Below are 12,028 nucleotides of genomic sequence, written 5' to 3' on the forward strand. Positions count from 1 at the left end.
GAAAAAGCTGGGCACTTGTCAAGGACAGGGCAGTCAGTCCTATGTTCTTTGATCATGAGTAGCTTGTCCGGCTGTTGGGTGATAAAAGAGGTTGCCAGCATGTAACACCAAGAGCAAACATTTCACCATCACAGATTAAACACAGCTGGAAAACTTTCATTGGGTTTGATTTGTGGACAGTGTTAAGTTTCGTATGTGAGCAGGAATTTAATATGCCTGGAAAAAAAAATCAAGAAGCATTACTTTGATGCCTTCCCAAGGAGGAAGAGGTCTGTAGTTGTTTTGGCATGGAAGTTCAATTCTGCAGTCTTCATTTTCTCCTAATGGAGGAAGAGACAGGCAGCTTTTTAGGAGCACAGCCTACCTGTCAGTCTCTTCCCAGATGTTTCCAGTGTAGTCTCCAACCCAGGGACTCCCTCCTACACGTTGCCTGGGCTGTGTTTTCCCATGGGAGCTCATGCATAGACAAAAGGCATCTTCTCTTTCTCTTTTTACCTTAGTTGGCCCAGGTAATGGCTGTGTTATACAAAACACACCGAAAGCTTCATTGCTATGTTTGTGGCAAGAAAGGGGTTAGAGTGCTCTGCTTGCCTGACTCAGAATGGGTCCTCCATTCAGATGTTAATCTAGTCTTTTATTTTCTTTGGTTCAAACCTTTCAAAAAAAAAAGTACTGTAGTTGCCTGACCAAGGCCTCAAATGCAGGAGAGATTAGGTAAGAGAGCCTTTTGAACCCACCAGTGGCAGTTGGATAAGAGGGGCACAATTCTGAGAAAGCAGGGAGCCTGGAAATCATCAGAGATATTTGTACTTTGGTATTAAAATAATGGTGGTGGTTTCCTACTGCCAAATTGGAGGTGGTTTCCATGGCTCATGGATAACTTGCACTGATAGATCTCTTGTAAGAAGGAATAGGCCCTTCACAAATCAGCTCCAGTCAATTGAGGCTGGAGCACCATGTACTGCAGTTGGAGCGGGTGAGGCTAGTTTGGCTAGTGGAGCCCAGTTAAGTGAAGCAAAACGATCTTTAAGCCATGTGGCTAGAGGGAAAGCCAAACAATAAACTCGTTTATAGCTTATTTGGACTCGCTGCCTACGTGAAGTGAGCTCTGAGGGCCAACCCTTAGGTTCCTCGCTTTCGTTTACAAGTACATTCCGATATATTGGTTCTGTTTACCGGTGACTGTAATTTGTCTTAATCCTTGGCTAGGCAGGGTCACTTTTTTTTGTCCCCAAAGGGCAAAGCTGCTTTTACCTGTCAGGATGGTACAGGAATGTGGCAGGACTTGTTTGGCTATGCTGCAGACTTGTAAACAGGAGAGTGTACATTAAGAGCATCTGGCCGATTCCTTGGGCTTCAGGTTTAGATTCAGTTGTGAAAAAGCAAGGATTCTTGTAAAAGCATGAGGTACCATTAGCTAAAGTCTCCTTACATATGTTATTGCTCTCCCTCATCCATAGGTGCTCCCACACCGCTAAAGGAATGTTTCGAAAATGCTGTGCAATAGGATTGGAATAAAATGTCTTTCCTAAGGAAAATCAGATCTGTAGAAGTGGTTGTTGTGGGTTTCTCCGGGCTCTTTGGCCGTGTTCTGAAGGTTGTTCTTCCTGACGTTTCACCAGTCTCTGTGGCCGGCATCTTCAGAGGACAGGAGCCGGAACTCTGTCCGTGCTCTGTTGGTGTTTGTCGAATAGTATTTACGTCGGGAAGAACAACCTTCAGAACACGGCCAAAGAGCCAGAGAAACCCACAACAACCATTAGATCCCGGCCGTGAAAGCCTTTACGAATACAAATCTGTAGAAGCTTGAATAGAACCTGATTTCAATGAAAATTGTCATGTTAGTGACAGGCTTTGTTAGATACAACTTTCCCCTCTCTTGGACTTCTCTTATTCAGATACGTAGCACTCATAACCCATCAATTGTTTGTAAACAAAACATACATGGAATGACCAATTGCAGTCAGTATATACCTCAATTGCAGCGAAGCATTGCTTTAAATAAATCAAAACCTTCCACCTGGTTAAGTGCATATTGTTTCTTTCTATGTTAAAGGTGCTAAAAAGCTAAACCCAATTTGTAGCCCGGCTGGAAGTTTTCCCAGTGTGTCTTGGAACATCATAAAATGAAATAAATCACGAAGGAAGTGATGTCAGCTTGTTGTGTTACTGCATGTACAGGAGTTGTTGTGATATACTGGGACACCTTGAAGGTGTTGGCTACAGGATAACCTCTCCCAGTCAGGCATCCTTCAGATATGTTGCCCACTAATCCCGTTATCTGCAACCAATACATCCATTGACTAGGCTGGCTGGGCGAGGGATGAGAGTTGTTGCCGACGCATCTAAGGGCTCCAGGTTGGGGAAGATTGCTTTAAAAATGCATATTGTGGAAATAGCTCCCAAGTGCCGATTTCCTCTGCCTGCCATTACCAGATGTTGTGAGACATGTGCTCTCCTCTTCCCTGGGAGAAAATGGATTTCTCTTGATAGGTCGTGTCATGATCCAAGATTCCTATAGTGATCTCCTGACTTGGTCCCTATCTCTTGTTGTTCTCTGCAGAGCTTCCCCTGCCACCCCCACCCCCTCCAGGAGAAGAGCTGATGGTTTCCTCCAACAGTGCATTCCCTCCACCACCTCCCCCATTTGAGGAACCATTTCCCCCAGCGCCAGGAGATGTCTTCCCTTCCCCTCCTCCTCCCATGCTGGAGGAAGAGGAACCTCTTGCTCTGAGTGGATTGCCTGCTCCCCAGGTGAGTCTACACCAAATCTTGGTGGTGGTGGTGGTGGTGGGGAGGCATGGTTTTATTGCAAGAGTGGGCTGTTGTTTCCATTATGTTTGTCCTATGTAGACTCCAATAAGGCTATGCTAAATAGCCTTGGGGCACAAGTCTGTAGAGCAAGCAAGCAGTCAGACCATCTCGGGAATGGAGGTTGACCTTGCTGGGGTTGTCCAAGATTGTGTGTCTTGTGCCCTCTTTATCTTTAATTCAAATTCTGCACCAAGAAATTTGCAAAGCTTTAAATTATGCAAAGATAAAAGCATCTGCATTGCCTGCTTGGAATGTTTGGTGACCTTTGCTTTTTACTGTGCTGCACATTTCTGCTTCTGTGCTTTCTTTCTAGAGAGCATTGATAGTGGGTCTCATTCACCTCTTTCTATTATTTATTTATTTAAAATATTTCTACCCTGACTTTCTCCTTTAAAAAGCCTATTATTTCACTGGCTCTTGGAAAATTTCATTTTAAAAGTACTTAGAATTTTAAGAATCTAGGTAGAGAATACACAGAAGGTGGTTTGCCATTCTCTTCTTCTAGGGGTGTCCTGGAAGTGTGCAGCATACTTGAAGCCACACAGGCTGGATATTCTGGGAGGCAGAGTGGGAAACTGAACTCCCAATCTCTGGTTCCAGAGTCAGATATATAACTCACTGAGATATCCAGCCAGCCCCTAAAAGTAACTACCAGTACCTAAAATTAATTTAATTTATTTTTTAAAGTTAAATGTTCAGTTAAATTTTTAAAAATTACGTTTGGGTAACATAATATGTATTAGTTAGATATACATTATTTAATTAATGAAACTTAATTATACCCAGTTTGTCACCGGAAGGAAATAATAGTAGTAAGCTTTGTACTTCTGAATTTTGGATTTCACCCTTGTCTGTCCACTTTGAATAGATTAGTCCATCTTAACAAGATTGTTGGCTAGATGTTCTCCTCTCTCTCTCACACACACACACCCATGGAAATGGAGGTCTCCTGGAAATGGTGAAATGGAACAATGAGCCCTTCTCCATCTCTTCAGCTTGCTCTGTTGCTAAACCTAGTTGCTTCACTGCCAGACTTCACCGATACACACGTCTGTGGCTGACTAACATAGTCATTTATAGCCTCAAAGCTTAAGGCTTAGTATCCTCTCTAACATGTAACTTCCTCTCTCCTCCCTGGTGGAAGGGGCAGGGCCGTGGAAAGATGAGCAGCATTGATTTGGAGATTGATTCTTTGTCTTCAATGCTGGATGACATGGAGAAGAATGATCCCTTCAAATCCCGGGTGAGATTTGAATACAAGATGGCCATTCCAAATCCTAGGTTTCATAGAGGTAGTCAATATGGGTCTGGTTATTTCAGACTGAAGATCAGGCATGGGCAGCTTGAGATGTCCCGCGTATTTTTGGTCTGCAATTTTCTGTCAGCCCTGATGATCGTCATAGGTAGGGGTAAGGGATGATGGGGTCTGTGTTCCAATCAAATCTAGAAGACCACACGTTGCTAGCCCCTAGACTGAAGCCAGTGCTAGTCCCTAGACTTTTCCAGTGTCTCTGCCGTTAGAAACAAACATGCTGTGGAGAAGAATAGGTTAGAACCCTTCTAGAAATACCAGCCTTTTATATAAAAGGAACTCTCTCTCTCTCTCTCTCTCTCTGTTTTTAATGATAGGATATTCAATTGTGTCAGCTTTGACTCAGAAATGTTGCAGCACCAAGAGTGGTTGATCATCCCTGCACTGAGACAGTGGTCTAGGAGATTTTGTGGGGGGGCATTGGATCAGACTTGTGCTTGAATTTGTGACAAGGAATCTGATTTTGTGATGGACTGTTAGACAAACAAACATTCTAGTTGGTGCTCTCAGCCCTGTGTTAACGATGGACCCTTCTATTAATTTTGCCAAGCACTAAAGGGGATTTTACTGCATGCTGAATGCAGAAGTATCAATGCATGGATGGCTGAAATGATGTACCTCTGCTGTGGCCTCAGATCTCCTCTTTGTTCTCACTGTTCACACTCAAGAGCAGGTGAATCCGATGTATCCTGAACCTGGATGGCAGCAGATGCTGTTAATGTTAGCCCCTTGTTCTCATCTTGGATGACCATATTTACTCTTGCAGATACCTCCCGGATCTGTGGCTTCTGCAGGAGCAGCTTCTAAAGGCTCCCCAGAAATTATGGCACCACCCGCAGATGTTTCCGCTCCTGCGTCTTTTCCCTCCAGCGCTGTCCCCAATCCCAGTGGAAGCTATGTACCTAAACCCCAAGGGGAAACGACTCCTGTCCCTCCGCCATGGATGGCCTTGAAGCATCACAGAGACTTGCCGTCAGCACAGCAACCAGTGACACCTCCTGCCCCTCCGCCTCCAGCCGTATCAGCCCCTAAATACACCCCTTCTCCCACTGCCGCCGGCCCCAAGTTTGTACCCAAACCAGCTGCTGCTGGAGCTCCTTCAAGCTTTTCAAGACAGGCTGCCCCTGCACAGTCTCGCTTCCCAACTCCAGGTCCGGCTGGGAAGCCGCAGCCTCCCACCTTCACCTATGCACAGCAGCGGGAAAAGCCCCAGGTTCAGGAGAAGCCACATCCTGCTGCACAGCCACCTGCCCCACGAGACATGGTAAGGGGCTGAAGGAAAGAGATGTGCAGAGCAGAGCCATCCTGTATTTATATAGGATCTCTTCAGTGAAAATGGGCACCAGAGCTTTCTCAGTAATCTGACGGGTATTCTAAAGGCTACAAAGCTGGCCTTGGGGATGAAAGCACAGCCATTGAAGTTCCTCATTTGCCATGCCAGCTCCAGTGGGAGGCAGGGTGAAACTGCAGGACCTCTTTGGCTGGGACATGGCTTGGCCACCCCATTGCCTTCCCTGCTGGGAGCGGGAAGGAGGAGAGCAAAGCACAGTCTGCTGCGCTTTGAGATCCAGCCGGATCACAGCCTTGCGATTCGGCTGGCTCTGTAAACATGAGGTCAACTCACTTCCCTGCTCGTGTTCCTCACATGGGGAAGGCAAGTATGGGGCGGAGGGCACTTGGCCAGCACTTTGACATCCAGCTGGATTCCTCTCAAAATCAGCCAGCCCTCAAAGTGTTGTTTGAGTGCATACTGTTTTGTTTCCCTTTCTCCTTCCCTCTGCTGGCGGTGGTGGGGTGAGAAAAGCTGGGTCCCTGACCAAAGCATCAGCTGGAAGCACAAGTTAGCAGTCTGGAGGGAGAGCCCATGAACAGGACAAGAGGCATGGCTGTGACTGTGACATCAGAGGTGTGGTCACAGCTCTTACTGGTCATTTGTCAGTGGAATGGGGATCCAGCCTGCAGCCTCAAGCCAGTTCTTTACCTGCCTTAGTGGGATTAATGAGTTTGGGGGGGGGATGTCAGTCTTTTTTCACTTTTTTTCAAAAGATGAAGCTCAGCTTCTTGTTAAGGGAGAGGCATCCCCCCCCCAAGCTTTGCTATCATTAACAATTTAAGATGACCAGCCAGTTGCAAAAGTGTATGGTGATGCTGTGATTTTTTTTAAAAAAATAGTCATCCAGAACATGAAACTTGAAAAAAAAATTCCAGAGGTAAAATCCAATAGTTGAATCCTTTCCCCCCCCCCACAACAAAATTATGACAACCCCAAAGAAGGACAGGGCCCCTTAAAAGAAAGTGTATTCACCAGTATGACCGTTTAGGTTGTAAAGAGGCTTTCAAAAGCATCTGGTTGCTCTAGCTGTAGAACAGGGATTTGTGGGAAGAGAGGGAGGCTGAATAATGTGAGAGAACATGGGTGGGCAACAAGAGAAGGGTCTCCCCCCCCCTTTTCTCCTCAATAACTTTAAAGGGATACTAACCCAAATGAAATCATCTTGAGTGTAGGGCCTTTTAAAGACAGAAGAGGAAACCCGTGTTATACGTGTCTCAGTGACTTGTTGTTTTGTTTGTACAGCGCAATCCTTTATCCCTTGCAAATGCCGGACCAGATCCTCCCAGGGGCACATCTGCTCTGACCATGAAGGAGGTCGAAGAGCTGGAGTTGCTCACCCAGAAGCTCATGAAGGATATGGATCACCCACCCCACGCGGAAGCATCTACTTCGGGTGTGTCTGTCTCTGTGTGTCCGTATGTGTAAGTGGGCACTTGGGTGTGTGTGGTCCCAGTGGGTGGCAAGGTACAGGAATTCAGTCCAAAATTGCCACCTTGCTCTGTCTGCTTTTCTTTACAAAAATGGATGCTTAACGTTTTGCAACAATCCAGCTAGACATTCAACAGGGCTTTTTCTTGGTCATTTATCTCTCTGTCCAGAAAAGCTTTGTATACTAAATAGCATGGACAAAAGGGAGGCAGACAACTTTGTACCATCCAGATTCTTTGGACTGCAGCTTCTTGGCCAATTTTTAAAAAAATCAAACTGAACTGAAATTCAAACTTTTTTTTTAAAAAAAAGACAAAGCTATCAGTTTTCACCTTTACCGCGTTTCAGTTTCACAGATGTTGGTATCTTTTGACCAAAAAATGAAACTGAAATGAAATTCTGACCCATTTCTAGGAGGGGCATATGGGAGTTCTAGTCTGAAATACCTGGAGGACACCATGCTGCCTACACCTGTACTACCATGATAGCCAATGTTACATGGGAGGTCCCTATCCGTAGTGCTGGGACTTAAACATTTTTTGTTTCTCTCTCTCCCCCCCCCCCTCCTGCTACTGAAGAGTTTTGTGGCCTGTGCAACAGGGCCCTGTCCCGGACGCAGCCGGCTGTCCGTGCCCTGGACAAGCTGTTCCACGTGGAGTGTTTCACCTGTTTCAAGTGTGAGAAGCAACTGCAGGGGCAGCAGTTTTACAATGTGGACGAAAAGCCCTTCTGTGAGGAATGCTATGCTGTGAGTAAAATGACAAGGAGGGGTCGAGTGAGGGTGATGGCCATGGCAATTTGTGGGCCCAGGCAGGGCACTGTTGCAGCCTGAGGTCTGGGTCAGAGGCCTTTTATTGTCTTTGCAAGGTGAAGGCCTTTCCCCCACATGGCTCCTTTTCAAACAGTTCTGTAGTGTCTGAAAACGAGAGCCACCTGAGGTGATCATGTGGCTACTTCCTGTATTGGTTCGCCCAAAAGCAAGACTTTAATGCCTTGTCAAAGATTTTGTTCCCTTGGCCAACTGCCTGGCAAGAAAAAAAAAAAGGGGGGGTAGTTTCCAGGGTTTGAACATCTAGTTCTCTATCATGTCTTAAAAAGAGAGAATTCAAAGATGCCTTTGTTCATTACCAGGGGAAGAATTTTCATTTAAAAGCAAAAGAAAATATAGGTATTCTTACATTAAGGGAATTCTTAGTTACGAATCCATTTATCCTGTTTAGTTAGTTGGCCAGATGATTTCTTTGAGACAGTTATTCAGCTCGGAAGGATGACCTTTTTTTGGTACACAATACAATTGTGTACATAATACAACTTTTTTTTGTGCATGATATATTGCAGAGCACAATCATTAAGGTCTCCATGTTAAAAGATGTGACCAGGTTTTGTTTCGGGTTATCTTGCCCAGTTCTTTTGGTCTAGTGAAGCACCGCTTGACCTCCACCAAGCAGCAGCCAAAACTGAAGTTGAGAAATCACTGCAATCATGACCAGTTGCACGCTGGGTCTTCCTCTCTGACCCTCCCTTTTGTTCTTCAGGGCACCCTAGAGAAGTGCTGTGTGTGTAAGCAGACAATCACAGACAGGATGCTGCGAGCTACAGGCAATTCCTACCACCCCCAGTGTTTCACCTGCGTGGTGTGTCATAAACCCCTTGAGGGAGCGTCGTTCATTGTGGACAAGGCCAACCAGCCACACTGTGTGGATGATTATCATAGGTAGGTTCCCCTTTCTGCTCAGCTTCTGCCTCTGCTCTTGCCCCGTTCTTCAACAGCATCTTTGTCCTTCATAACTGACCGGAATAGCTCTGTGTTCTCTTCAGCTTTTGTCAGCTGAAATACAGAAACCTCAGCTTTTGATCCCCTTGTAAACTTTTTCCTCTTACATGCTTCCAGAAAATACGCCCCTCGCTGCTCGGTATGCGCTGAGCCCATCATGCCAGAACCTGGGAAGGACGAGACCGTCCGTGTGGTGGCCCTGGAAAAGAATTTCCACATGAAATGCTACAAATGTGAGGTAGGCAAATTCCTGTCTCTCCCTCTATCCCTCAGTGATGTTATCAGCTCCTTGGCATTGATGGTTTTCCCCTCCTTTTTTTCTCTGTCTCCCTCTCCTCTTGTCACCTTTCAGGATTGTGGGAAATCCCTCTCCATTGAAGCAGATGACAATGGCTGTTTCCCTCTCGATGGCCATGTGCTGTGTAGGAAGTGTCACACCACACGTGTCAAAGCTGCTGTCTGAGAAGGACCTTCGTCCAGCATATTCTATCAGTGTACCCCCCCACACCCACTTCCTGCCCCGCATGAAGAAAGCCATGAGACTGATGTTCTCTGTGTTCTTCTTGTGATGACCCCTCCACCCCACCTCCCTCTTCTCAAAATCATAGTGCATTTCTACCTACAACATGTTATGTCTGGCAATATATTTTCTTTCCTACCCAAGGGTCTCCCTTTCCTTTTTGTTATACTCCCCCTTTCTTAAAACAGGGTTTTCCTGAACTCCTTACTTTGGCCGCTGTATATTATTCTACAGACTGCAGGAAAGTGACTTGTTTTGCTATAACTTCTACAGTTGTCTGTCTTACTAATAAAGTAATCCTGGAAAGGGAAAAAACCCACCCACAAGTCTGAATTTCTTCCAAACTGCTTTTTTCATCTATGTCCCTACAATGTGGGAGCTTTCCAGTATCCTGTGTTGAGACTAAGAACAAGCGATAGCTCCCTGGAATCTCTGTCCTTTTGCCTACTTGGGGAAAGAATCTTCACTCTTCAGGTTGGTGATATATAACGATATATATTTACCTATTGTCACTTCTTTTGTCAAGTTTTTGTAGCCATATTAGTCTATTGAAGCATTTCAACATGAAACCTGACAAGGGCTCACTTGCCCGAGCCCTTCTCCTTGACTGTAAGTAAACCTTTCGATCCTGACTTGGGGAACTAGTACTTTCCTTCTGTTTTGTTCTCCAATTTCTGTTCTGCAATGTTTATCCTTTATGGGACTTTGGACGGTTAGTTATACAGTATTGGCTTGGTCATATGACTGTCCATCTGTTGACATAGAGAGCATCTGGGGGAGAGATAGTGTGACTAAGGCCAGCTTTTGACTGATGTTGGGAGAGAGAGAGAGAGAGAATGAGAGAGAGACCTTCTTTGGAGAGTTTTATTTGCAGCTATTTGTTTAGGCGACTTGTAGGATTTCTTTGGCTCAGTAAGTGAAGCAAAGCCTGAAATTAATTAGGTTGGCATGTTTGACCATCTTGCATATTGTCCTGTCCCAGCCACTGTTTTGCATTCATGTATGTGTGTACTGGATGGATGGATTTACTGTGCTTCTGTGCTGCCTTTCTCTTGAGGAGGTGACTCAGTTGCTTAAAGGTCAATAAAAGAGACAGGAATGAAAACAACACGGAGGATGTGTGTTTGGGGGTAGTATCATGCCTAAATTGTGCACCAATCATCCATTTTCTAATGTCTTGCCTTGAAGCTCATGGGAAGGAAATGAGAAGAGAGGTTATTTCTCAAATATTTACTTTGTATAGTTCATGGCTTAAGAATTATTAAAGATAAGTCACCCACACATCCAATCTACAACTTTCGGTCTGAGTCAGTGTTGACATAGGGTGGAGATTCCCTGGTTGTTCACCTAAGTTCATGCTGGTGGCGTGAAATAGTACAGCTGAAGGAATCTCACCCTCAGTGGGAGAAAAAGTTGTTACCTTAGCTTGAGATACCATTTTGATGTGAGAAAATACAGTAGGTACTTCTTAGCTCCCCCACCCGTCCCCTTTCTTTAGGTTATTGATTATGTTCTCCATAGCATTTCGTGTCTAAATATTTTTGAGCTGGTGGCCTAGTGGCTCTCCACTCCCTTTTCAAAAGCAGATACCATTATATGACTCTCAGTTCCTCCTTATTTTCCCCAGTCTGCCTTTAATAAACTTCTCTTGGCCTGTCAGAGCCTCAAATAGTTTTTCAGTTTGAAAACCAGCTGTCTTCCTTTCCAATTTGCTTCACGTACTAGCAGCATTTTACCGTCTTTCAGGGACTCTGAGATGCATGAAGCATGTTGGTTCCAACCTGTTGTGGGTTATGGACTCCGACCCTCTCATACATTACAGGATAGATGAGAAGTTTAAGTGCTGTAGCACATGAACTAGAACCACAATCTTATGGGTGCTGCTCCTCTTACTGGAGGAAGAAATTCAAATCTGTTGGTGACAGAATACTGTTGTGTGAATACAGGTTGGATGGCTTCAGTCAGCAGGAGGAGGAGGGAACTGCAACAAAATAATCACTTTTCTAAAAGAGAAGAGTGAGTGATACCATTATCAGACCACTACAAATTCATAAACAGAGCTAGCTTTCAAATCATAAAGATGGTGTGCAAGGAGCACAGGACTTTCTTTTTCTTTTTCTCTAACAAGGGACTCACTGGCTGAAATCATGTTGCTTAGTGAGGCAGGTATAAAGGCGAAAGGATGTGTAGTTGTTTATGTGCACAGAGGCGAAGGGTAAGTCTTGATGATGCATGACACATACACAGTAATTGGAACACCAACTGTAAGAAGTATATGGTCAAGTTCAAAAAGAAGAAATGGAACTGTTATCCATTGTAATACTTGGTGTGAATGAGCTAAGGAGGCTTGGGAATAGGGCCAAAGAAGATGCCAAAGAGTACAGGAAGTACAGGACAAATTGTATTAATTTCCTAAGCAAGCCAAATGATGCTCAGCATTTTGTAAAAAAGGTACCGTATTTACCATATATATAGAGCGAGACCTGACAGATGTTTGAACTGAATTCAGAAAAGGAAACAGACTGTACAGGAAATGTACATGGGCTACTGAAGCATGCTAAACAGTTTGAGAATTTCATTTATAGCTAATCCATTCCAGTACAGTTTTTCACTGTGTGGATCATGAAAAGCTAGGGACTTTTTCTAAAAGAAACAGGGGCACAAGAACAATTGATTGTCCTGATGTACCATCTCTATTCTGGGCAAGAAGCTGCTGTTAGGAACCAGACATGGAGAAACAGAATGCACTTTGATAGGCTGTCAGACAAGAGTGCATTTTATCTTTGTGTTCAAGGTATAGGCATAAACATATCATAGAATCCCTAGATTCAGATGAAGGAGAAGTTA

At 44.7% G+C, this 12,028-nt stretch overlaps 1 protein-coding gene across 6 annotated transcripts in view; it reads left to right on the forward strand.

Annotated features, from left to right (window-relative positions):
• ZYX (zyxin) overlaps positions 1-9,496 on the forward strand; it is a 44,675-nt gene extending 35,179 nt beyond the window's left edge. For 3 of the 6 annotated variants that reach the window (XM_020815526.3, XM_072991830.2, XM_078384764.1), the window contains exons 3-10: positions 2,564-2,754; positions 3,959-4,057; positions 4,893-5,390; positions 6,702-6,852; positions 7,466-7,635; positions 8,423-8,601; positions 8,779-8,899; positions 9,014-9,496. In XM_020815526.3, the coding sequence (XP_020671185.3) occupies positions 2,564-2,754; positions 3,959-4,057; positions 4,893-5,390; positions 6,702-6,852; positions 7,466-7,635; positions 8,423-8,601; positions 8,779-8,899; positions 9,014-9,124 (1,520 nt within the window). In that variant the 3' untranslated portion in view covers positions 9,125-9,496. The remainder of the gene's footprint in view (positions 1-2,563; positions 2,755-3,958; positions 4,058-4,892; positions 5,391-6,701; positions 6,853-7,465; positions 7,636-8,422; positions 8,602-8,778; positions 8,900-9,013) is intronic. The other 3 variants (XM_020815525.3, XM_078384765.1, XM_078384766.1) reach the window with 1 other exon arrangement.
• The last annotated feature ends 2,532 nt before the right edge of the window (positions 9,497-12,028 follow it).

This window comes from Pogona vitticeps, chromosome 2 (genome assembly GCF_051106095.1).
Source record: "Pogona vitticeps strain Pit_001003342236 chromosome 2, PviZW2.1, whole genome shotgun sequence".
NCBI classification, from domain to species: Eukaryota; Metazoa; Chordata; class Lepidosauria; order Squamata; family Agamidae; genus Pogona; species Pogona vitticeps.